At 43.8% G+C, this 27,470-nt stretch overlaps 1 protein-coding gene across 1 annotated transcript; it reads right to left on the reverse strand.

Annotated features, from left to right (window-relative positions):
• Nucleotides 1-321: 321 nt before the first annotated feature.
• On the reverse strand, nucleotides 322-27,470 carry LOC311224821 (sodium-dependent lysophosphatidylcholine symporter 1-B-like; the record flags this gene model as incomplete). Its single annotated transcript, XM_084309947.1, has 14 exons — nucleotides 322-422; nucleotides 785-961; nucleotides 1,367-1,510; nucleotides 3,219-3,331; nucleotides 3,453-3,536; nucleotides 5,410-5,493; nucleotides 6,015-6,133; nucleotides 7,670-7,760; nucleotides 7,929-8,098; nucleotides 8,218-8,296; nucleotides 9,789-9,912; nucleotides 19,775-19,899; nucleotides 21,101-21,229; nucleotides 27,378-27,470. 14 exons carry the CDS (start codon nucleotides 27,468-27,470, stop codon nucleotides 368-370), a joined length of 1,587 nt encoding a protein of 528 aa, XP_084166073.1. The 3' UTR covers nucleotides 322-367.

Raw genomic sequence — 27,470 nt, forward strand, 5'->3', positions numbered from 1 at the left:
TCCAGTCTGGTAAACAAACAAAACAAAACCACAGACGTGGGCCAATAGAAAACACAGTAGGGTACAGTGGATGAAATGACGTGGGCCGTCCACTAGAGGGCCCTGTGAACTTGTGCGATCCACCGGAGGGAGTAGGGTACAGTGGATGAAATTACGTGGGCCGTCCACTAGAGGGCCGGAGGAGGCCCGTGGTGTTCAGGTAGCCCTCGGGCAGCCGGCACCACAGTGTGGTCTGTGGTCTCTCCCCTGTTGGTCCAGCTGAAACCAAAAGAACACACCAGGCCCGTCCAGCCTCCCCCGGTGGTCTCGCCTGTGCAAACACGCCGGACGGCGGCGGCATTCCGGCTCTGCTTCGTCCTCGCTCTCCCTACACAACGCTCCCGAGCTCCGTGGAGTCAGACTCCGAATCCTGCTCACTGTCCCTGTTTAAAAGAGAGACGGGAGAACGGCCAAGAGTCACACACAAAGCACTTGGCTTGACCAAACACGGTGCATAATACATGACACTAAACGGGCCAGAGCAGAGCACTTGGCTTGACCAAACAGGGTGCATAATACACAACACTAGTGGAGCAATTTGAGTGTTTGATTAGCATTTAGCTGAGGTATAGAATTAGATGCCAGGATGGAACTGGAGTTAGAGCCTCTCGTGTGAAGCTGTTGGTCACCAGACTACTTAGCTCTGTGGTATGGTAATTGGGCTGTTTAGTGGAGGACACAGCTCTGGTATTGTGTGTGTGTGTGTATGTATGGGTGTGTACTGTATGTATTCGGCCTAACTTACATCATCTCTAGCAGCAGTTTGCGGTTGCCTTGCCTCCTGTCCTCGTCGATGGGATAGCTCTTGAATATCAACAGTCCCAGGACGATAAGGACCACCGGTGCAGGAGACACCAACATCTTTAGGGTTAAAATGACCGAAGGGGGCTGAGAGCAACCATTGGTCACATACCCGGCAAAGCTGCAGAAGAATGCAGAGGGAGGGAGAGGCAAATAAATTGGACATAAGTACAGTTAGGCTTGATTCCGGTTGAAGGATTAGGTTATTGTAAACCACATGACTGGCGGTGGACTGTAAATGCAGCTAATCTCATACAGTGATCCTGTAGAGAAATATAATCCTCTCATCTCCCAGAAACACTTTGCTGTCCGAGGGAGAGATTTAGAAAACTTGAAAGGTAGAAAGTCTGTTTTGACGATGATGATTGTGGAGAAGGAGGAGAAAAGTTTGTCTGAGAGGCCCATAATTACCTATTACAGTACAGTGATGGGAAAGTAGATTCAATAGCCCCTTTATACCTCAGTCACTGGCCCCAAGTGGTACAACAAAACAAGTGGTAAAACAAAAAAGGATAAATGGACTCACTCTAAACTGAGGGTAGAGACACCTAGAGACACTCCAGAGGCGAACTTGGTGAAGAACACGTAGAAGGAGTAGAATATGGCTTCATGACCGTGAATATCTGGGTTCTTCACCTTGAAGTCGTCAACCACATCTGGGAGCATCGACCTAAGAGGAGAGACCGCAATATATGAGGGGAAAGATGGCGAACAAAAGACAACTAGCCTAATTGGCATACAGGCCTACATATTCACTGGATGTATAATAATAATAATAATAATAATAATAATAATAATAATAATAATAATAATAATAATAATAATAATAATAATAATAATAATAATAATAATAATAATAGACTTTATTTTAGCACATTTCAAAACTACCTGGTAAAATAAAGGTTAAAAAAATGTTCTAAACATCTGAGTCACACTCAGCAGACTGGCTGGTAGCTGGCTGTCAAGGAAAGAAAATGTCTTTGCATCTTGGGAAAACTGAATCTATATTATTTGGTTCAAAATAAGGTTGAGTAGGTCCTCAGAGCAGCCAAAACATGTGTCAAATACTTGGGCTGTGAGTTGGCCAGATCCCTGACTAGAGACTATGGGAGTTATTACCAAGGTGAACCAGAAAATCACAGTTCTGGTGTGAAAGGCTTAATGTTTGGATAAGGAAACCCTGCATTTCTTTTTTTAAATACAGCCTCACTTTTACGCCTGTACTACATGGTACAGTAGCACCCCCTAGCAGATTAAAACTAAACTTCAAAATAAACTAGCCAGGGTGGTAATGAACCTCAACCCCACCATGACTCACGTTGGTCCTTCCCAATTCAAGGAATTAAAATGGTTGACAGAAAATAGGGCAAGGCAGCTGAAATTGAGACTTACACATAAGATGTTGCAAGGAAATGGGCCATGGTATTTTATTTGATGCTTGTTGGGGACTCGCATGGCTATTCAACTAGAGGCAAGGCCACTGACATTGTGCCATGTAGATTTAAGACATAAGTAGCCTATGCATGTATTTACAGTACGTATGTTGATGCATGCATACATATATAATCTTTTGCCTTGCTTGGTAGTTTTATATGTATGGATGCATTGTTTTTAATGTAGCCTATATGATGGTACCATTGTAGTTCTCTTTCCAGGAAGACAAAGATAGCAATACCATAGTCATCTGTGACTTGTCTTCCTGGAAAGAGGACCACGATGGAAATAAGTTATCCTTCAACTTTATTGAGCCATCCGCGACATTTTCAATGAATATGTATTTGTTGCAGTGTATCGTTTTATATCTATTGTTGATACGTCAAATAAATCAAAGGATGATAAGATAAGATATAATTATAATTTGTTAGGTTTTGTAAACGAATTGCAGGCTCTGCTAATAGATGCGATTTCTCTACCCAAACTGCATACTGTAGTCCACCTTTTAAGTCTTTTAAATATAATCAAATAATCAGAAACGACCCCCCCCCCCCCCCATTTCATGCATTCATGATGGAACATAATACCTATGATATAGATTTGATTTTCGGAATAATAGCGTGTACAGGCAAGAAACGGCAACGTCTATAGTGGAATTGGCTATATAACTCAAATTCATGAATTATCCTAGACCGCTCTAAAACCATACTTATATTATTCACCACGGTATAACACGGGAACGTATGGATGGAAAAACTCATTATTTTTCACATATTGAACGATAGATAGGTGATGTCAAATGGGCCATAGTATTGTATCCATAGCTATAATATAGAATATAGTTATAGCTCTACAAACAAGGTGACGCACTCCTATCGTTTAAAGCGCGGCCTAGCTACAGCCAATAGCTGGCGCTGAATGAGTTAAGATAAGGTCATGCTTACCAAGGTAGGAGGAATGCCGCCGCCACGCTCACACCTGCTGCCACGGAAACCATGTAGGAGATGACCAGGTGGCTCTCTATGGAGACGATCAGGATCATGAAGGGAACCGCCCACTGTGGAGGGAGGAGACGTGAGAGAACGCACTCTTCACACAGACGCGTCTTTTCTGAAAGGTTGCCTTCGTTGTTCCAACGTCAAGTACACACACTACTAACTACTACTACCGGTACTAACCGTGATGCCAATGTAAACAGCCGTCTTCTTCCCGAATCGGGTCAGGAACCACTGCCAGAATGGAATGGATATGGTTCCAGAGAGCTGGACAAAAAGAAAGAATAATTCCAATGTTAATATTTCAATTATCAAAAGACAACTTCACACGGGTGAAGTTGCGTAGAGATTTGATTTCTATGACGATGGACGTGATCCTGTGGTTGAGTGGACCTCGTTAGGGATTGTGGGAAATGTGGGAACTGGAAAAAGGACAGATTGACTGATGAAGGAAGAGGTCATGAGAAGGGCACACTACCTTTAAAATGGGCCCTTTCTTTAACCCTGCGTGGGTGACGACCCTTGACCTCTAGGGGAGACACAGTGTGTAACATGACCACACAAGGTCAAGCCTGCCACTGATTCAGGAGAATGAGAACTGGCATGAATGATCCAAACTGACCAGAGGCAATTTCTATTTCTATTTTAAATTTTTTTTCCAATTCCACTCAGAGGGAAAGGCTGTAGGTTAAGAAGCTGCGATGAAACGACAGAATGGAGAGAGCCAGAAAAGCACCGCTGTTCCCATGGTGGCACTGACTGATCGCCCGGACAACAAAAGCTCCACTGTGTGAGCCCGACTCTCCCTGGATCCCCTGCTCTCCTGGACTGAGTGAGCAGGGGACCGGTTCCCAGGGGCCAAAACAACACGTCCTCTCACCCTGAAAATCTGTCCTTTCAGCCCCACAGACACGCATGTCTTCACATGAGGAAAGCCCCCCCCCCCCCCCCCCCCCCAACTGATCCAGAGATGTTTAACACTATGCACTCTGCAACGTTGAATGTATATTAAGATAAGATTAGATAAGATATTCCTTTATTGATCCTCTTGGGGAAATTCAGGCATCATAGCAGCATGGGGGAGGATTGGGCGTATGGGTAGGAGAAAGACAATAAATATAGGCAATAATATATCATAATATTAGATCTTAATCCTGTAGGGCAGGATGGTATGGTAATAATAATAATTCTACTGATGCCCTTCTGGTGATTTGGTATGCTTTTACTGTGGGATAGTAAATGGTAAATGTCTGCATTTATATATCTCTTTTATCTAAAGCGCTTTACAATTTGTTCCTCACATTTTACCCATTCTATCTAGGTCGTCCTCGGACGGGCCCTCCATCGGTGCTTCCAGTCATCCCGATCCTCCATGCATCTGGCTAGCTCGCCGGTGCTTTCTGTTCCCGCATCTCTCCTGAGTACGTCCACGTAGGTTAACGTGGGACGTCCTCGTGATCGATGCCCGTGTGTTGGTTCCCACAGCACAAGTTTGCTGGTTGGCATCTCATGGTGTCTCTGGCAGTGACCTGCCAGCCTCATTCTCCTGACTGCCACTTTATCGCTCACCTTTAGCACCCCCCCATACAAGTTTGCATTAGTGACATGCTCATCCCTGTTGAGCACCACACGCATCATTCTGGTGTAGCACCCATCCAAGGACTTCTGCAGGGTGGGCTTCAAGGTCCAGCATTCACTGCCATACAAAAGGACAGACTCAACTGTTGCATGAAAGAAGTTGACCTTGATTTGACGGGAGAGGTTGGATTTCCACACACTGGTCATGCCGTTCAGAGCCCTCCACGCAAGTGCCTTCCTCACTTTAAGGTCTTGCTCGGACGAGTTGACCCACGAGCCCAGGTACTTGAAATCACTGACTTCCTTTAGAGCAGAGCCTCCTGTTGTCCTTAGAGGACTCACACATTAACACACCGACGGCGGAGGCAACCATGCAAGGTGCCGACCTGCTCATCAGGAGCAATTAGGGGTTAAGTGTCTCGCTCAAGGACACTTCGACATGCTGCCCGGGAATCGAACCAGGAACCTCCGGATTACCAGGAGACTGCTCTACCTCTCGAGCCACTGTCGCCCCCGGATAGTAGATAATGAGTTTTTCTCAGCAGCAAACGGGGAAACTCACCATGATGACCAAGAGAATGTTCTGGAAGTCGTTCCTGTGGCCAAGAGCGTATGTAATGAACAGGGCAAAGTTTCCCTCCAAAAGCTGTCAAAGGGAGAGAAATAACAGTTTTCATCCAAATTGAAAAGGCGCTGTAAGTGGCTATTATAAAATAAGTGTTAAATAGTTCCACATTCTGACAGCCATCACTGATATAGAGTATTTGGTCAGTAACATGGGTCTCCCAGTCCAATACATGTTCTGGTATCCTGTTCCCACTTTATCAAATCAGGAGAGAGAACCCTAGATTTTTTTTTTTTTTTTTTTTAAGTTTATTTCAAGAAATCTTGCCAAATCAAATTAGCTTACTGCACTGGATTATTTTGCTAGTTTCAATGACACATTTGCTTAAAATGAGTTTTTATTTCTTATTTTTGTCAGACCATTTTTGCAATGTGGACCTCTCTCTCCTGATAAAGTGGGAACGGGATACCAGGTCAGTAACCATGTTACTGACCAGACACTCTATATACCAGTGATGGCCGTCGGGAGTGTAGAGCTATTATTTTAACACGTAGACCGTTTATTTTAACAAAACAAAAACACTGGTTTTTACGCGCTCTTACCATGAAAGCCAGGGATGTGAAGAGGAAACCCATGACCAGCTTGATGTAGGGTCCGTGACCCATCACCAGCCTCAGGCCCTGACAGAAGGAGATTGGTTCCGACTTCACCCTCACGGTCTCTGGAACGCCAGCACAGGGCGGGGGACACAGAACAACAGTTAGGCTCCCAGCAGCAGCAGCCACTGTTCCAAATATCAGCAGCAGCTAAATCCTTGCCATGAGGAATCCTAAGCGGATCCCAAGTCCTTTTGTTTGTAACATTTAGCGACTGCCAAAATGTGGCCTCCTCATTCTTTTGCTGTGACAGAAATATCAAAACAATGTGCAACGTGAAGGGCTGGGGTCTGCCGAGCACAGCTCTTTCGATTGTTTAAATATGAGAAAAAACTGATTGAAAGGACACCCATTGGTTCACATTAGGGCTGGGCGATATGGCCTACAAATAAAATCTATTTAAATTCTTTTTTAATTTTTAATTTTTTTTTAACATAACATCAAATTAGACACACAAGCATTAACAGTAAACATCCAATGAAATCACCATTTGAATCATTATAAATGTAGTTTACGAGATATATACCCAATACTTGCTATCTAATACCCTACATACATATGCTCTTGCTCGCTCACCCCCCCCGGACCCCCACTTGGATAATCCATCCATTTTCATTCGTTTCTAACCAGGCACTAAATAAAATCTCAAGATTTTTTCACACCACATCCGATTTTAATCGACTTTTTCTCTTAAAAACTACAAACGTCAAGGAAATCATTCAAATAAGCTTTGTTTTTATTTGACACAAAAAATTATCGAACCAAGATGAATTTCCCTATTGGGATTGAAGTGCAAACCTAACTTTCACCAATCTTCACTTACATTTTTTAATAATAATAATAATAATAATATATATATATAAAAGGTTATTCTTGATCAAACAAAGATGAATGTCCCTATTGGGATTAATAGTGCAATAACTTGCTTTTTCACCAAACTTCACTTAAAACAAATAAAAGGTGCCTCTTGATCATCAAACAAGAATGAATTTCCCTATTGGGATTAATAAAGTGCAAATCTAACTTTCACCAAACATCACTTTTTGTAAAATAAAAGGTGACTCTTGGGGAATTTTTTTATTTAAAGGGGAACTATCTTATAAATGGCCTTTTTCAGTGTTTAGCATTGTTTCCTAGCTATGTGGACTTATATTAATATGATCTATGTCTCTAATTCTCATATTGGCGCATTCTTCCAATTCTCCTCTCACAATATTCACCCTCACTGAACTGAGTCATCTGAAAATGTGCTGATTTGTGATGTCAGAGAGACACCGCTGCATGATAATGTTCAGGCGGCGGCGCAGGCCACACAGTGGTTTAGGAGCCCAGCCTCAAAACAGCTTAAGATCTTCAGGTAGAAAAATGCTGTTTTTGAGGACTTGATTTGAAATACAAAACAATGAATTAAAAAAAATATATAATTACAGAGGTGTTCCATAAACTCACAGGAATTGTGTAAAAGTGCCCAAATAGTGAAAGAAATAGTAAAATAGTTCCCCTTTAAATAATTTCTTTTGAAAATCGTCCTAAATCATGAATTCGAATTAATCGATAAAATGTATTAATCGCCCAGCCCTAGTTCACATTGGTTCCCTCACCCTCTTCCTCCTTGACACCCATGAACAAAACGGCGGCACAGAGGACATAGATGGCGCAGATGACTCCCGAGGCGATCAGGTAGGCTTGTTTCTGTAAAGGAGGGAGGGGGGGGGGGGGGCCGGAGAGGCAGCGTTAGCTCAGGGATGACTTTTTCAGTTCACACTAGACATCCAACAGATATAAAATTATGAATACCAATGAGTGTAAACATGATATTATATTTAGCGTCATCCTTTGCAGAACACTCCCGGGTCTCACCGTCTCGTCCAGCGAGATGAGGGACATGTTGACCTCCGACCCCGTCCGGGTAGAGTTCCCGTTGTCGAGGACGTCGTACTCAGTGGGCACGCAGGGGGTGATGGCCCTGCCCACTATCTGCCCCTGGATCGCCGTGCCGACCACCGTGCCCAGCACCTCGACGGTCATACCTGAGAAGAACGGAGGGAAGGATGGGTCAAAGTGAGTGGATGCGCGCAAACGTCCACATAAAAAAAAGAAAAAACACATAAAAAACAAAAACAACATGACGAGCGGCAGGCTGACGTACGGTAGGCCGTGGCGGAGTCCCTCTCCTTCTGGTCTGTGGTGATGAACATGGTGAGGGCAGAGTACGGCACGTGGAAGCACTGCCAACACAAACAAAACACAGGACTTTTACTTTGAAAATAGAAATCTTTTACAATTCTAGTACTGTACACTTACTGTATATTTGTGGCTGTATATACATAACAATGTATATCCCGGACCATATTTGATTATTTATTCTTTATTCTTATTTGTGACTTGTTTCCGACTACCTAAATGTTTACCGTTTACTGTGAGCAATCTGTAGTGCTGAATTTCCTTCGGGATAAATAAAGTATTTCTATTCTATTCTAACACATAGTAACTAAGAATAAGCCCTTTCTCAGACAACTCGCAGCCCTTTCTCAGCACAACTCTCAGCCCTTTCTCAGACAACTCTCTGCCCTTTCTCAACACAGTCCATGCTACTCTCCATACTGGACGCCCGCAGCTCCGCTTAGTTCAGTCACAAACGAACGCAAAGCTCCCGCCTGTACAGGCTGCCTGAAACCAACTGAAATCTATTTTGTGTGCACCGTGGAGTATGTTTATGTTTATGTTTATTTAGGATCCCCATTAGCTTTTGCACTTGACAAAAGCTATTCTTCCTGGGGTCCGGCACTTACAACAATATTCAATACATTACATCATTATCAACATCAATTACATCATTATCAACATCATTAACAATCTCATCTTCAGTTAAGGATGATATTGTACAAGATACATTACTTATTAGCATAAAGTATTAAAATAAAATAATTAAAATCAAATAAATAGTGCTTCCTGAGCAGCACTCACTGCCATCAACATAAATACAATTAACAGTCAATTGGTTTTCACCGCTATGCCATAAGGGTTCAGTGCATGCTCGTTAGTAGATATGGGATTAAAAAAAAAATCTTGAAAGAAGTAGGTTTCAGACGGCTTGTACAGGCGGGAGCTTGTCCCCATTGACTTTGCATTCGGTCGTGGCCAACTAGTCACAGCTGCGGGTATATGGTATGAAGAACAGCGTGGACTGTGCAGAGAAAGGACCCCAACCGATCGACAGTGTCATGGATGAGTAGGAAACAGGGATAGGGTTCCAAAATTGTGAACCATCTCTTTAACACGGTCATATATCAGAGAATATCAAGCATAGAAATACAATAGACAGAATGGGTAATTTGACTGGTACAGCTTAAAATGGCTACCATAGACTGTTGGATAATGTTGTCATGGAGATCACGACAACTGTTGCTTCCCTCGGACAAACTTGTTGAAGACGAGGGGAGCAACAGTTGCGATTGGAGGATCAAGGAAAGAGGGCGGGGCTTGAGATAGGTCATTTTGTTTGGTACATGAAACTCAGTAGGTTGATGCGTTACCATGGAAAAGGCATCAATGGAGGAACATTCAAACTTGTCTCCTGAACCACACATGAACCAACACTCATTCCCATCATGACATCATCAACAACAGTCCGCGGAAGCCGACTCAGCTGTACCGAAATAAATTACTGTGGTCCTCCCTGTCCACCAAGCTCTGCTCCAATCAACAGGAGGTACTGACCGTCTGCAGCGACTGGAAGAGACAGTAGAAGACGAGGAACCACAGGACCTTCCCTTGTTCCACTGGAGGAACATACCAGATCAGGAAGTAGGTGAGGACAGCGAATGGAGTGGACAGGAGGATCCTGGGAAGACAAGGGTGGACGATCAGTTAGGTGGCTCTGAAAGAGATCTTCATTACGCCGACGATACTGTATACTCAATCCATTCGATCTGTGTGGTGACAAAACAATCAAAATCACTTGCTCACTTTCAACAGTGAGTCGTGGTTTTCTATTGGATCATGACTCGCTTTCCTCACGATCCTACATCAAAGAGCAGCGAGAGAAGTGCCGGGTTGCCAAGTCAGTCCATTCCATCTCATCCCAGCTTCAAACATTGTTTTTAAACAAACACCGTCACCTCACAGCAAGAAGGTCCTGGGTTCGATTCCCGCTTGGTGACCAGGGAGTCAGGTACCCAGGTGGGGTATCTCCCGGGCCCTTTTTGTGTGGAGTTTGCATGTTCTCCCCGTGCTCGCAAGGGTTTCCCCACCAAGCTAACACTGTCACGTCCCTGACGAAGACAGACGGGAGCACTTGGATTAGTCCCCGGGGGCGCAGCCCATGTCTTGCGCAGCGAGGCATTTCATTGGTGACCTGTGTGTTCCTGTGTGCCGCCCATCTTACATGCGCGTGTGTTCTTGTGTGTCGCCTTTGTGTGCGTTTGCTGCATGACAAATAAAGACATCTTCTACCATTTAACACTTTCCGTGCCAGCAGGGGGTGCCAGAAATAGGCGCTTGAGTGCCAACGCTGTAGTCAATGGAGGGCGATCATATTTGCGAACGCATAAACTATATCTTAAATTATGGCTATGTGTCTAATACGCCCGTTGCTTATCAATGACTTGTTTGCAGTCAGTCGAAACTGATTATTTTTCTCTTTTAAAATCGGTTCATTTCCGTTTTATACCATTTTGAAAAACGCTCGTTTTTTTAAACTTTCAGAAAAAAAAATTCTTGAGATTTCTCATTGGTTGGCACTCAACGCATGGCATGAACTAACGAGATTTCTCGTGGCTGGCACTCAAAGTGTTAAGTAAGGTCTGTGAGGGGGCGACAGTGGTTCGGGAGGTAGAGCAGTCGTCTGGTAACCGGAGGTTCCCGGTTAGATTCCCGCTCCTCCCGGGCAGCGTGTCGAGGTGTCCTTGAGCAAGACACTTAACCCCTAATTGCTCCTGATGAGCAGGTTGGCACCTTGCATGGTTGCCTCCGCCGTCGGTGTGTGAATGTGTGAGTGAATGGGTCAAATGTGAGGAACAAATTGTAAAGCGCTTTGGATACAAGCGCTATATAAATGCAGCCATTTACCATTCTGTATAATAATAATAATAACAATATGTTATCTTATTTGCTGTGTGCTCTTTAATTGCTCTTATTGCTTTATTTGCTTGTTCTCTCTGTGAAGCACTTTGTAAGCTTGTTTTTAAGAAAGGTATTATTATTACTACAATAGAGTTGGCATATGATGAAGGTGTCGTGACCTCCGAGGTGGCAATGTTTAGGTGAGATATTCTGCAACCTGTTAACAGCAGCCTGACCCCCTTTTCATTCTGGTCACTTTCCTTTTCACTTGGCGCTTTGTAAGCAATGTCTTTTGTGAATAATCTCCGTAATCCGGCCGTGTGGAAAATGGGCTCGGGTGGCACCGCGTCGGGAGTGGGGAGGGGAGAGGAGGCGAGGCGAGGCGAGGAGAGGGGAGGGCCGGCCTCGCGCTGGAGCGATGCTGGCCCACCTTGCTCTCACCCCACGCTACACTCACACTATGGTCATGGATCGTGTGAGAAAGCCTCCCTTTGGTACCACAATGTCCTCCGGCTGACCTTGCAAACAGAATTAATTGGAGGAGGGAGCCTGAGTTTGAGAGGCCTTTTGCGTCCGATGGAAGAGACACGCTTCCAATAAAACTGTTAACAGACCAGTCCAACAGATGTAACCGATGAAGGGTGGTCCGATTGCTGGGTCTTCGCCCCCCGACCAGTTAGGACTGTAGTCTGTAACATACAGTATATAGGGGCGAAGGAGACATTTCTGTGCCAACGGAATGGTAGGCGTTCTTTTTCTCTTGGTTGATTGAAAACTTTCATTAACAGATTGCAGAATGGGTACAGTACAGTTCAATACACACAATTGTTAAGGGGATGCAGACCAGAGAAAGACTTCTTGTTTGCATCAGGGTCCCCCATTTTCAATTCTCTCTCACTGGTATCAGCCCCCCCCCCCTCCAGACAAACAGACAAACACACGCCAACCATTTAAGGACGGTCACCTCTGACCTCCAAGGGTCCGTGTTGGCGTGATGTAAAAGCACTTGTAATATCACAATGTGTGAGTCAATACTGTGGCCTCCACTGCTGTGAGGCTGGAACGGCTGGGAGACCCCCCTCCCCCAAAGGACATATCATCTTACACTGAACACGGGAGGGATGTTTTATTTATTTAACACGTCTCCCCACTCATACATGGTTAGTCATAGGGAGCCCCCACCCCCCCCATGAAAACCCCCTCCTGCCTCAGTCTTACTGGCTGACAGAATCGGGTTAATGAGAGCTAATGGGTTCATTCTTATCTGGATATAGAGGTCAGATTTCATACCGATCGGTTGTTCTACCCCCCCCCCCCCCCCCCCCCCCATATTCTCGTCACAGCCAATTATGCATAGATCGCAGGTTCGCCTGACGTGAGGGGGGGGTTGGGGGGGTGTCGGCAAAGCCATCAGCAATGACCTTGGGGCAGAATACACACGCCGCTGAAGAGAGAGAGAGAGACGCCCGACACCAAATTACCTTATTTAACAGCGCTGGAAAGAAACGGGAGGCAAGCAGTAGTAAAGCTGAACGTCTATTTAGTGTGCGGGTGCTGTCGTGTATTTAGCTTTATACACAAAGGTTAAAAAATTAAGAAAAGAGATGATACACTTTGGATGATACTTGATGAATAAACAAAGTACAATGGAAATTAAGCTGCAATACAACCGGCCGGCTGAGTACAACGGTTTTTTTTTTATCCACTTTTTCTCCCATTTTCTATATTTTCTCCCATCCCAATTTCGTATCATCCAATTCAACCCTCGCCTGTCACGGACGCTGTTTCTTGCCTCCCACAAGCCGGCTGCAATGTGGACTAAGTCATACATAGCACAAGTCCCCTCCGGTACTTGAGGTAACAGCAGTTGCATCTTTTCACCTGCGCAGCTCGATCTCTCAGTGGCGAGGAGTAACGCGTGGGAGGCTCACGCTGCCCCCGACACTTCCTGATTCTACTGCGCAGGCGCACCAACCGACCTGTAGGAGTCGCTGTCCACAACGCCCGATCCCCACCCATCAGTTTCCCACCCCCTAATACGGCCAATGTATATTAGTATGGACGACCAGCTAAACTGAAAGCAAATGTGGAGCGCTGGGCTCGAACTGACGAGCCCAGCGTCTCTGTTTGCGGACGACTCAGCCCTGCTGGTCTCTGACAAGAACAAATTGCAGGTTGAAAAAACCCTCAGCACCGAACTAGGCAAAATCTGCATATGGCTCGCTGATAACAAACTATCATTACACATGGGCAAAACAGAGTCCATTATCTTCGGTTCAAATAACAAACTCAGCAAGACCGACGGATTCTCAGTTACAGTGGGTGACAATATTGTCACAAGGAAAGACGAAATTACCTACCTGGGTTCCATCCTAGAGGCAAATCTTTCCTGTGACAAAATGGCATCCAATGTAATAAAAAAAGTCAACCAACGAACTAGATTCTTGTACCGGATCTCCTCTCTGGTAAACAAGAATACCCTGAAGACTCTGGCAGGAGCACTCATTCAAGGGTACTATGACTATGCGTGCACCTCATGGTACCAAAGCACCTCAAAGGCGCTTAAAACAAAATTACAAACATCACAAAACAAACTGGTCAGACTACTACTTGACCTGAACCCCAGAACCCACCTCACCCCTGCCCACTTTGCCAACCTAGGATGGCTTAGAGTAGACGACAGAGTACAGCAACTTGCAATGGGCCTGGTCTACAAGATACACTATACGACCGGGGTGCCCATGTACATGTCAAAATACTTCCCAAAGGTCAGTGAATACCACAACCACTACACCAGAGGAAGCTCAACAAATCATGTTAAACCCAGATTCGGCTCAAACAAGGGACTAAACACGTTTCGCAATTATGCCACAACAATGTGGAACGCCCTACCCAAAGCTGTAAAGGAATGTGAATCCCTGCCCACATTCAAAACCGCTCTTAAAGAGCACCTACGGGAGGCTGCAATTCGAAACTGGCCACCGTAAATGCCCAAAACCCCCACCACCTCCTAATAGACAGTCTCCTCCCCACCGCATGTATATATTCCCTCCCCGCCGTATGTATATTTCCCTCCCACCCACCCACCCCCTCCTAATGTACAGTCCCCTCCCCATCATATGTATATACTCTATCAGGATCTAGGGGTAACAGTACTGTATATTTGAATACCGCTTATGTCACAAATGTATCAGTACTAAATACCTATATGTCCCTATGCCATAAATGTCATGTATGTTGTGTATGTCATAAATGTCTATATGAATTGAAAATGGGGGACCCTGATGGAAACAAGACAAACGTCTTTCTCAGGTCTGCATCCCCTTAACAATTGTATGTATTGAGCCGTACTGTATTGTACCCATTCTGCAATCTGTTAAATAAAGTTTTCATTCATTCATTCCAGCATTTCGTGGCGAGCGCCTTGCCCACTACGCCACGTAGCCGCCCCCGGCTGAGTACAAAGTTAGAGTCTGCTAAGTACAGATCATGTGACCAAGCAAATCAAAAGGAAGCAGAGAAGTCAAGTCCAGAATAAATCGAAGTCCCTTCTTATGTTCTAAGTGTATATGTGTGTGTCATATTACTAGGGCGTGTTCATAATTTATTGTGATGGGTTTAGTGTAAGTCTTGATTGTATGTGCGTGTGAGTATGTGTGCGTGCATGTAAGTGCGTGGGCGCGAGCGTGAGTTTGTCGAGCCGACAGGACAGATGCGGGGGTATTTTTCATTCGTTTCTGGAGTAAATCAATGATTGAGATACATCTGGTTTTAGATACACCTATAGGGGAAGTATGATTTACGTGTCATGTTTCGAGACGCGTGGGTGTTCAGTATGTTTCCTGGTCAAAGGATGGGTGCGTGTTTACCTTAGTGATAAGGATCCGAGATATATGGTGCGTGGGTGCCTGGTCGAGATATTGGATATTGGTTTTTGGGTATGTGCTCGGTAGTATGTTAACGGTTTGTGACATTTGTGACAATGTAAGGTGAGTTATTTGTTCTGAGACTATGTGAGTTATTTGAGGCTATGTCTGGGGTGGTGGTTGTTTTTGCTTTGATGCGTATGGGTGTGTGTGTGTGTGTGTGTGTGACCTTAAGGCCGGGTCCCACACCTGTGGGGAGTGAAAATATATTAAATTAATATGTAAGATTGTGAAGCATGTTGACCTAGGGTCGATGGTGAGTGTTACCAGATGCAGAGATGTGCAGTCTCCGTCTACAGTCTTGTCTGTATGCTGCCGACTTTGTATTTGTAGCATAATATGTGGCATAATGTGTGGTGTATGTGTGGTGTTTTAGCATTGTGTCATAGTATTATTTAGCACATTTGTCATAGTGCCCTGTGATTATATACGCTTTTATATCATCTTGGATATCAAGTATAATTAGATATTGATGAGAATCTCAATATGCAATACACTTTAGATACGTAATGTGTCACTGTATAACAATATCCGTATGTCTTTGTTTGCAGGCAGGATCTGGTAGCAGAGCTAGTTGTTTGGCTCAGTCTCCTGCGCCACCACAGAGAACCACACTGCCACCTTCCAACAATGGCCTCATTGACATGCAGCCAGGCATCAGGCCTTTTCTTGACCCATGGTAACCTCCCTCGATTCTGGCAGACCCCCACCCCAAACTGTCACTCAGATCACACACACACACTTCTCAAACCCCAATTGGTCGAAAGCTGATGGTGTGTTGTGGGTTGGACCAATGGCAGAGCGAGAAGCCGTTTCTTTTCCCCACCCCCTCACCACATGCAGCTCATGCAGGGCCTGCATTCTGCCTCACATTGCCCCCAGGTTCCTCACATAATGACTGCTCTCGTAAGGTATTTACTATCCCCCAGCAAATATAAATAATCATTTGGTCTCAAACAATGGCTTTCTTCTACCTAGAAACACACCGGCAATAATGCACACACACGCCATTACTTGTCATTACTATAACTATTATTATTGACCTAAGAATTACACACACACACACACACACACACACACACACACACACACACACACACACACACACACACACACACACACACACACACACACACACACACACACACACACACACACACACACACACACACACACACACACACACACACACACACACACACACACACACACACACAAATGCATCAAACACACACACAGTAATATAGAACTCAAATGCATCAAACACACACAGTAATATAGAACTTAAATGCATAAAAAATGAAGACTTAAATTAACATTTGTCTGGATGACCTGGGAGCCGCAGCGTGCACGTCGTCACACTTGATTGATTGATTGAAAACTTTATTAACAGATTGCAGAATGGGTACAGTACAGTACAGCTCAATACATACAATTGTTAAGGGGATGCAGACCAGAGAAAGACTTTCATCTTGTTTACATCAGGGTCCCCCATTTTCAATTCATCGTAATGACACTGGCAACAGAATAGACGCAGTGTATTGTGACAAAGCAACAAGCACACACCAATTATCGTTAACTACAAGATTCAGGCGAGGGATTTCTCTAAGCTTAGCGTCTTAAGAGTCTTCGGTAAGTAGTGTTTTACCAGTCGAGTAGGTGCCAATTAAACGAGTACTCCAGTAGGCTGCTCGTGCCCTAACACCCACACACACACACACACGGGGGGGGGGGGGCTCTTCATCCTCTTTAACTCAGGCCATAGAGCTTCTACAGGATGCTTTTAATACACTACAACACTCCTTGCTAAGGCTAAGACTGGTCCTTAATGCAAAAAAGACCAAGTACATGACCTTCTCTCGCTCTCGAGCTAATACAGCTGTCCCCCCGATTCTGACACTGGAAGGGACATGCCTTGACAAAGTAGCATCCTATAAATATCTGGGCATATGGATTGATGAAAAGATGGCCTTTGATGTTCATATTGGGAACCTACTGAGAAAACTTAGACCTAAACTGGGCTTTTTCTTCCGGTTAAAGAAATGTTTCCCGTCTGAAGCCAGGAAGAGAATTGTGCAGAGTTCCTTTCTGCCTGTATTAGACTATGGCGATGTAATCTATATGCATGCTCCTTCCTCCCTGCTTAAAAAGCTGGATTCTGCGTACCATACTGCCATACGTTTTGTAACAGGTGCAGGCTCTCGCACCCACCACTGCACTTTGTATCAGTCATTAGGATGGTCCTCTCTGTACCAAAGAAGACAATCACACATGTTGATTTTTATCCTTAAGTCATTGCTAGGTAAGCTGCCCTTATATATCTCCAGACTTCTGTCCTTTTATACTTGCTTTTTTAATACCAGACGAGCAGCAAATGGGATGCTGTTAAATGTTCCTTTGATGCAGTCAGAGCTTGGTAAAGCTGCATTCTCCCACTATGCTCCCTTTTTATGGAATACGCTGCAAGTGAAACTTTGTCTACAGGCACTTCCTACTGTGAATGCTTTTAAAGGTATGCTACGATTAGCCCTTTATGAAACATGTAACTGTTTTACCTGATGCTATTGTTGATGTGATTATGCTCCTTGCCACTGCACAAATGACCCTCTGTATTTATATTTGAATTGTATGTTTTTTGTTTAATGCCCTGTTTTATGTTGAAACTTGTTGTGTGCTGTGTTGGTCAGGACTCCCTGGAAGAAGAGATCTTGTATCTCAATGGGACATTCCTGGATAAATAAAGGATAAATAAATAAAAAAAGAAAAAAAAAAATCCCCTACATGCTAGAGTTGGTAGACACTCCCTGCATGGAAGCACATTGTCCCCCTCCATACATACAGCAACATGGGGCGACCCACTGTGACCCTAACCGAGCTGATGGCAGACAGGGATGAGTGGTGTTGCTCCTCGGTGTGCACCTTGTGCCGTATTCAATTACACCTTCAGGCAAAGAGCAGCTTAACACCCTGGTCATGTCAGTATGCAGCATGTATGTATTACACACAGACACCAAGGTCATCTCCCTATATACTAACAAGACTACATCTCCGCTTATATGGTACAGCAGTGCCGTATATACCGCATATATATATAAATTATATATTTACCGCATATACTGTATATACGTATCCATATCGGTCTGAATATATACCTGCATATAATCCTCCTATATACACCTGCATATAACCCAAAAGACTCTGTATGATGACATGTACAATAATGCTGTATATACCGTATATATATATATATATATTAGGGATGTCCGATATTATCGGCCGATATCGGCAGTAAAATGTGATATCGGAAAATATCGGTATCGGTTTAAAAAAAAATAAAACAATATTTGTTATATATATCCAGTGAAATTATTAGTTACCTGAAATTATTCCGTTTTTTTGGGGGGGAAACCCTGCATATATCGGTATCGGTTGATATCGGTTGATATCGGTATCGGAAATTAAGAGTTGGACAATATCGGAATATCGGTATCGGTAAAAAAGCCAATATCGAGCATCCCTAATATATATATATATATATATATATATTATATATCCACCCGTCTGTACATACCAGCACATAATCCCTTTACATATCTGTAGATACTATATATGTACATATCCCTTACCTACTCTTACTAGTTACGCTGCTGGCCAGTATGACTACGACCATACAGTCTTTATACCTGTACATATTGTACATACATCCGATTAGCACTACACCCAGTAGTACTCATTTATATATGTTATACCCAGTTTAAATCGCCTGTACATTGTATATTACTATTGCACTTTACCATTACATTTGCACTCTGGTTGGATGCCAAACCTCTTTTTGTTGTACCGTACTTGTGCTGTATAATGACAATAAATCGAATCCAATATGGATATCTAAACAGGGCCACTAAATCATCTTTACCGCGTGGCCGATAACTCCTAAGTGTAATCAGGGTGATCGCTTTCACCCGACTGACATTGTGCACCACAAACCCATGTTATTTCACTACAGAAGTGCCACACGTTTTTTTTTGTATGTGCATATGTACGACGACGTTAAAAAAAGAACTCATGAACTTCCAAGTTCACGCACCATGGAGAGTTCCGGTTCTGGTTCTGGCCCGCCGGCGTCCCTCTCTCATGGAACCCACAACACACATAGGGTCACCTGGGCGTCGCATTCCTGCTGCTAATGAGGAGCTTTGTGTTTTGTCCCACGGCGTCCTCATCCGCACCCGTGACGCAGCGGAGACCGGATCCAGACTGGGTCACACTCTGAAAAGCAATGGAGGCCAGCGGATGTTTGCGCCGGCGGCAGCAACAATACAGCTACTGTCGTAGCCACCATGCGTATCAAACAGCTTTGTAACACCAGCACAAGGTAGGGTCGGCTTGGCGCACACCACACACACACACACACACACACACACACACACACAGTCTGCTCTTGCGTCTTCTTTTTCAATGTACGCACATGATCCTTGTTGTCATGGTTACGGCTCACAGTTGATATTATCTTCTCCATCTTATGGCAGGAAGGAATATTAGCTTCACCCCCCACCTCCCGAAAGTTATTCTCCACTAATATCCTGCCAACTAATTAAAAAAAAATAAAAGTATATCGTCTCATTTCCTCTTCTCTTCCGGTCAACCAAAACAATGTTCAAAAATCCCCCCCCCCCCAAAAAAACCACATGCTGCAGCGTGGCTCAAGAAACCTACCAGGGCATCATGCGGCCAAAGCGGGTCCATTTTGTCCGGCTGACCAGGAAACCCACCGTCGGGTCCGTCACAGCGTCCCAGGCTCGGCCCACAAACAGGATTATTGAGGCGTAGAATGGATCCATCTACAAGGAGAACGGGAGATGGGGGGGGGGGGGGGGGGTGAGACGAGTACAAGACACGTCTATCATAACCGCACGCGGGGGGACACTGAGTAGCCGGTCTAAAAAAATAATACAAAGGCCCCACGTTACCAGCGGTGATTACATCTAGGAGACAAGATGCCCCCAAGTAGGGCTTGGCCAGATTCCAAAGGCCACGCAACGCCTTGGAATACCAGAGATGGGGGAATTTGCAAACACTGTAAATTATCTACGAACAAAGTAGCATTCAAGATGACTCCAAATGATCTCATCTCCTTGCACTTGAATGGGCTGCATTGAGAGTCCAACAAAGCCCCCCCCCCCCCTCCTCCAGTCATTCCAGAGGCTCTGGCTAATGCACTGGCTAATTGAGTGACAAAGCAAAACAGTAGGAGTGTGGTTAATGCGCTTGACTGGATTCTCCGTGCCAAAGGCTGTTAAAATGATACTAGTCTCAGGAGCCAGTGAGCACAGGTTTTGGCCTTAGCCCTCAAGTGCACCTATAGGCTACTTGTAAGACATGTACGAATAAGGGAAATGTTTATACTGCTTTTTCACATCCAAAAGGGGGATTGGCCTTTTATTAGTCAAGGCATTTGGCTTGGTGCTTATTCGTACACAAAAAACAACACATCTAAAATATAAAAATGGGCACTTAAAATTTAAGTAAAAATGTTTAGACATTAAAAACAAGTTTGTTTGAGAATGCAGTGGGGAAGAGGATCATAAATGGCCAGCATTAGATGGCCTAATTTTTTAGACCTCTTGACGTTTTCTTTTTCCATTTCATTTGCCTTTTGAGGGGAATCTTTTCGTTGTATACCCATAAATGATTTAAAAACACAAAATATAAATGTAACTTAATCCTTCAGTTGAAGAAGTGCATGAGTTAGTTTGAAGTTTTAAGATGTCTGAAAGTGTTTGAGTGTTGTGTGTGTGTGTTCATTAACAGTTGAGGATAATTACATTTGGGTGATGCATCACATTCACAATTCCAAGTGATCTGGATATGACTTTCATACTTACTGAAAACACATTGAGCTTTCCATAAAAATGTCCAAACTGACCTATTTGCTTCCATGTCTGAAGGGTTCAATTATAAAGACCATTTTGACTTGCCCCAACCCTGAAGATCAGCTGGCCCAGGTGTCCCCCTCCCGCTGAAGCCACAGGTCTCACTCACCTGAGCCACGTCCAGCAGGTAGATCTGGAGGAAGAAGCCCAGAGCGCTGCCGGTGATCTGGTAGGGAGCCCCGCCGATGGCATAGCACAGCTTACTGCACACAGAGAGACGGCTCTTCTCATCCCTCCTCTGGAAGAGAAGGGAGGGGTGGGGTACACAAGGAATGGAGATGAGAAATTGTGTTATGCAGCATAGGGATGCATGGGGGAATTTCCCCCAATACTAAAATAGAACCACTTCACTTGATTTGCTGATTTTTTTTTTTTTTTTTACACAGACTCGCCTAAGATCGCTCTCTAATGGAGAAGATGTTATTATATATTGCAATAAGCAATGGATCGGGACTCTGTTATCAGCCTGATACTGAAAGTCTGGGACTTGGGAATCGGCAGTGAAAAGGTGGCAGTGAAAAAATGGTATGGGTGCATCTGCATCCCTACTTATGGACTATGGAGATGCCAGTGCCGGTTATGGTTCCATTTGCAGAGGGCTGCTCTTCTCCCCCCGCCCACGGTCCAAGAGGCCTGCATTCCACGAGGAGCAATACATTAAGACAAAGTGATGTGAGCAGTGGTGCACTGTGTGTGTGTGTGTGTGTGTGTGTGTGCCATCTCATCCCTCTTCATGGCACAGTGCCGTTCCATTCAGCTCGGCTCTCCGTCCTTAACTGCCCCGCTCTATACCACACTGTCCCGGACATCTGGTCCGCCCTGCACGGCGAGATCAAAAGTCGCTCTCATTTCTCCCCGAGTTCTTGGCATTTCTCGGAATTCTTGGCGTTAATTGCCGCCACACTACGCAACCTGTTAAACTCGCGGGGACGGAGGCTGGCCACCTCCCCTCTGCGTCTGCCCAGCGCTCCGAGATTAGAGCTAAAGCCTCCGTGACGCTGCGCTCTGGCGCCTGCGCCTCGGCTTACAGAGTGGTGCGAGAGTCGCCCGTCCCTGCGGTTCACACACCGCCGCTGCAGAGACTCCGCCCTGGCTCGGACGCAGCCATTGGCTCTGGACATGACATGTTGTAGGTAGTGTGATATTTCCAGGCTTGGCCTTTACGGGCAGCCAGGAGTCAGCAGATAAGTCAGGAGTCTGATGACCACGTACCGAAAACCGATCAACACAAGACGGCCTGGCGATGTCAGCCACTGGGGTTGATGCGGTAGCCCTGCTCCCAAAGCCAATCGACGACGAAGAAAAGGTGCAGCATCAGCTGATGTGTGCAGTATTGTGGAGAGGGGGGCTTCTGGGAAGATTGGCTTACTACTTTGAGGAATGATAGGTCAGGAATGATCATCACTTCATTCCTCAAACCTGTAAGCTTATTACTGTAAGTCCACGATGCCCTAGACTAGAGTACAAATATTTTTAGCCGGTAAGGAAAATCCTATATTTGACAGTGGTATTATAGACCTGACGATGTCATGACAAATATGCGCGCGCAGACCCGAGGCAGAAAGGAACGTAATCCTAGTCAGAACAACGGGGCAGACTACAATATATTTGCATTCGTTAGCCATGCTAGCGATCTAAACAATCAATCCATGCCAAAGCTAGATATGTAAAAGGTGAAAGACTCACAGCCATGCTGATTTGGCTAAATGACATCCAGCCATTTTCATTTGAAACAACTTTTAGTCAGGGGGTTGCCATGGTTTCTCCATAGAGCCCCATTGTACTTCTTTTGGCGCAGCAGGTCGCGCCGGTCCGGGGTAACGTAGTCACGTGACTCAGTTGGTATTGCTGATTGGCTCGAACACGGTATGTTTGTAAACAGCGAACAGGTCTATACTAAAATGATAGACCTATGTTCCACATAGGCATAATGTCATGTTTACATATCTCCAAAGGGAGAGACAGAGACAGACTAGACAGAGGAGTCATGTGATAGTTTTAAGACCCGCCTGGTTCCAGATTATTTTTTGCCTTTGGTCTTTTACCATCAGAGTTTCTCAAGGTGGAAGGTTTACACGGTTCCACTTATTCAATTGGTCTGACATTTGACGAGAGCAGAGTTGAGCATAATTAAATGAAATCTGCCTTTTCACATTTGAGAAAAAACTAGAAGAAATAATGTGTACCTGACTGAATATTGGCCTGTTTCCATGGTAACTACTACAGTACCCATAAGCATTGCCATTTGAAGACCAGTCTCTCAAGCGAACACTGCAAAATTGTAAAAAAAAAAAACAAAGACAGAATACACTATTGGTATTATATGCTCATGATTACCTGACTGGTTTGTTTTTAAAATGCCGTAGTTTATGTTTTTTAATATGTGTGCTCTTGTGATTGGTCGAACAACCATTGGCGAGGCTTACTGTAGTAGTTACCATGGAAACGAGTAAAGATTATGATACAAAACACATTTTCTCAAAAAGGTATCTGACAAATTCTCTTGTAAACTGCTCGCTTTTGTTTATATTCACATTTCCACCCGAATACAGTTTCCTGTTGTTCCATTGTCTACAATCTGAATAAATGACCTCATATGACCTTTGTTTTCTTTGCTCTTTGTTGTAATGAGTCTGACCTTCTTTGATTGTTAGACAGTTCACTCGTTAGGTCTAAACCTATCAAATTGAAGCACAAGGGCATGTTTAAAGGAACATGCCAACATTTTAGGAAATTACCATACCATCTTCTCCAGAGAGAGACAAGAAGATAGATAGATTCAGTGCATTCAGTAGAAAGCTATCTGGCTGCATGTTAGCCTAGCTTAGCACAATGAATGGAAGCGGACATTAGCCTTCGGGATAGGTGTTAGTTGGACAATGCCTAGGCCAGGGGTGGCCAACCCGCGGCTCTTTGCCCACCAATGTGTGGCTCCTCCCTCCATTGAAAAAATATATATAATTATATATATTTTTTTTTTGTCATTCATTCCATAACACGTAGAATAAACATTTAGACTTTTTTTTATGGTTCATTTGCATGTTCTTGGTATCTGATTCTAGGGACATCTATGGATCTCAGGGAATGTATTCCCAGTGTCAGAAATATTGTGTATGTTACTAGGCTTGAGTAAATTGTAATGAACCAAAAGGAGAATATCAATTCAATTATATATATATATATATTTTTATCTTTGACTGTGAATAACACCATGCTAACAGACCTGAAAAATCTAAGCAAATTAATAAAGGGAAGATGATTAAACAGAAGGTTTTGTAGATACAGTACTGAATTCTGCCATCCAGACACATGCCATTTGAAATATGATTATTGAATATCAGGCCTATAAATTACCTTATTATGGCCAAGTGGCACATCTATGGATCGGGCCAAATCTCCCCTTTCCAATGGCAGAATTCAATCTGGATTTAGTATCACCAGGCGTGATTCACAAGTACAGTTACTTTTTTATAATGTAAATTTCTCCAAAAATGTTCATCAGATTGCAACGCCTTTTTTTGCTAGACGTTCACAGGAGGTAGAGAAACTAACTGTGTTCGTATTATGGCAATAACATTCAGGTTTGTGGGAGATAATCCCGAAAAATAAACAAATTTATCCAGAAGTCAGATGATTGACAGGGGCTGGCGTGAGCTGGGTGGGTAGTGGGTTTGGTTTTATTTTATGTATGGATTCAAAACACACAACAAGGATCCAAAGGATAACATGAGAAAGAGTAAGACCCTTACTAGGGTAGGGTCGTTTTTTTTAAATTCGAAAGTCCATCAAAAGCCCTGGGTCTCTTCCTTTAAAAGACTACACTCACTTTTGGCTGCGCCACTTCCTCCCGTCAATATGCGCCGGTTTCCGACTCAATGCCCTGATATTTCTATAATCATATTTCACTAATAACAGTTAATCATTGGTAAACAAACGTAATGCTGAAAATATACATGTGGACTGCTGTTTTGACAGGGTTAGGGTCTTTACTCTTGGCTACATTTGAAAAGAAAATGCAACATTAATTATTCTGTAGAGATGGATTTATGGCCTGATGTCATTTGCGGTCCAGTACCGGACCGCTCGGGCTTAAGAGGTTAACCCTGTGAGGCCCAAATAAAAAAGACATTAGCAACATCAGAGGCCAGAGGGTGGGACCTATAAACACATGAAGGGTGCCGTGACTGAAAAAAAGGTTGAGAAACGCTGGTATATATGGTGTGGCTCTTTGTGGTACCACAGTAATTTTTGTGGCTCTTAGTCTCTGACTGGTTGGCCACCCCTGGCCTAGGCTAACCGGCCATGTCCGCTTCCATTCATTGTGCTAAGCTAGGTTAACGTGCAGCCAGATAGCCTTCTACTGAATGCACAGAGAGAAAACTGGTATCTATGTTCTTGTCTCTCTCTGGAAAAGACGATAAGCTAATTTCCCAAAATGTTGCCGTGTTCTTTTAAACCACACTCATATGCAGACCTGTCTCTACGCCCGTACGTCACAGCCTCCGATACACCTCTCCCAAGAGGGCAAAATCTGGGTGTGTACGGGGTATCACTAATAATCAAAAATGAAGCTTGTATGAACATTTTATGCAGTGAGGTAGTTATCAGAAAAGTAAATGGACTATTAGTTCCATGTTCCTTTTCTGTGTAAGGAAACCATACCTTTAAGCCTGCGTTTTGTTGTGGTTTCCATGGACACAGTGTGCACAGACACCATACTTATTCAATATCTTAAGGGAAAATTAGTGAAGGTAGCACCAGTTAGTTTACTTCCTGTTTGGGCAGTGTGTTACATGTCTCCAGTGCATGCTGTGCATGTGCGTCCTTATGTTGGAAGAATGCGTGATGCACTTTTCAGGGACCCCTTTCCTCCCACTGTGCGCTATAGCGCCATTTCCAGCAACTAAAGGTCAAAAACCCCATTGGACACCTTGGAGTTCAAACATTACCTTTATTGGTTGTATAACTGTTGGGCGATGTCTACTGAACTGGCATAATGTCCTCTTATGGGCTACTCCTATAAAAATTTCAACTTTTTACATACTTTCTTTTATACTTTATGTATAGCATGTTGGATATGAATGACTATTTTGATTGACTTGAGCCCATCCTCACTCGATCTTTCGTCACTTTTCCTCCCTATAGCCCAAGAGCCTCATGAAGCATCGGATTTGTATATATATTTTTATATAGACGTTTATTTCAGGGACAACGTACAAATAAAAACATTAGTCTCCGAAGAGAAAAGGTGCGTTGCTCTAGATTGTAGCTTTTGCTATCTCCAGTCCCTTGTACATAAAATATAAAACAATACAACAAAAACATACAATGTAAAACAATAAATACATACAATGTAAAACAATACAATAAATACATACAATGTAAAACAATACAATAAAAACGTACAATGTAAAATACAATAACATATTCAAAGAAGACCCTACTTCTCATCATGCACCCCCTTAAAAGTGGGAACAGGATTGACTAGCTAGCAACTGTCCTTGCTGCTGAGATTTGAAGGTGACATGAAAAAGTATTTTAAATACTAGTCAGTGATGCAACTGCAGAATGTAACCAGTGGATAAAAACAAAACCACAATAGCAGCCATCGTCCATCGGCCCAACCCTAATAAGAGCAACAACTAGTCACAGTATAAGAATGAAAGAATCGAATCTATACACCTCGGTCAAAGTGTTCCTACACAATTAGGATTTGGCTGTAATATTTAGTTTTGATCTTCAATGGTTATTATAATGGGGGGGGACATCACAGGTGGGGAACCTCACTCCCCAGGTCTATAATATATCCATAGAAAAGGGATAATAAACTGAGCCCTGTCCTCAATACATGATCAAATAGAGATAGCTAATATAATGCAACCAGAGCCATTTATTACATTTAGTAATACATGTTATATTTATCAAACAATGTCGAAGTGCAGCTTTAGTGAAGACACTGCCCCTTTAAAACCGGAAAGGCTGTACCAGAGCCATATATGGGCTGCACCACTACGAACAAGTGCCTAATGACAGATGGGTGGAATTCAAACCCCAGAGACCCAAATGAAATGGGGAACGTTCAGGTGGCGTGATGATGATCCTCGGTTTATAAAATCTATAACCTGTAGTTTGGGATAATAATTCGACCCTAGATCAATAATGAGGTGACACACTCGTGTAAATCATCTATACCGATACGTGACGATAATATTCAATATGGGCGTTCTGAGAAGAAAAATACAAAGAATATGTAAATTATTTCACACAGGCTTCCTTTAATTAAGGCGCTCCCGATGAACATGCTTGATGAAATGTATGTATCCAAATACACCATAATACACACACCGTTTCATCACCGGTATTATTATTATGATATTTTCACGTACCTTTGCTATTTTGATTCCATCTGCTGCACTCAGTGGCTTCACAGGTAATAAAGTTGCCGCCGCATATTGCTCGGCGCCCTCTCCTCGTGCCAT

Source organism: Notolepis coatsorum (assembly GCF_963971535.1).
Source record: "Notolepis coatsorum genome assembly, chromosome: 3".
Taxonomy (NCBI): domain Eukaryota; kingdom Metazoa; phylum Chordata; class Actinopteri; order Aulopiformes; family Paralepididae; genus Notolepis; species Notolepis coatsorum.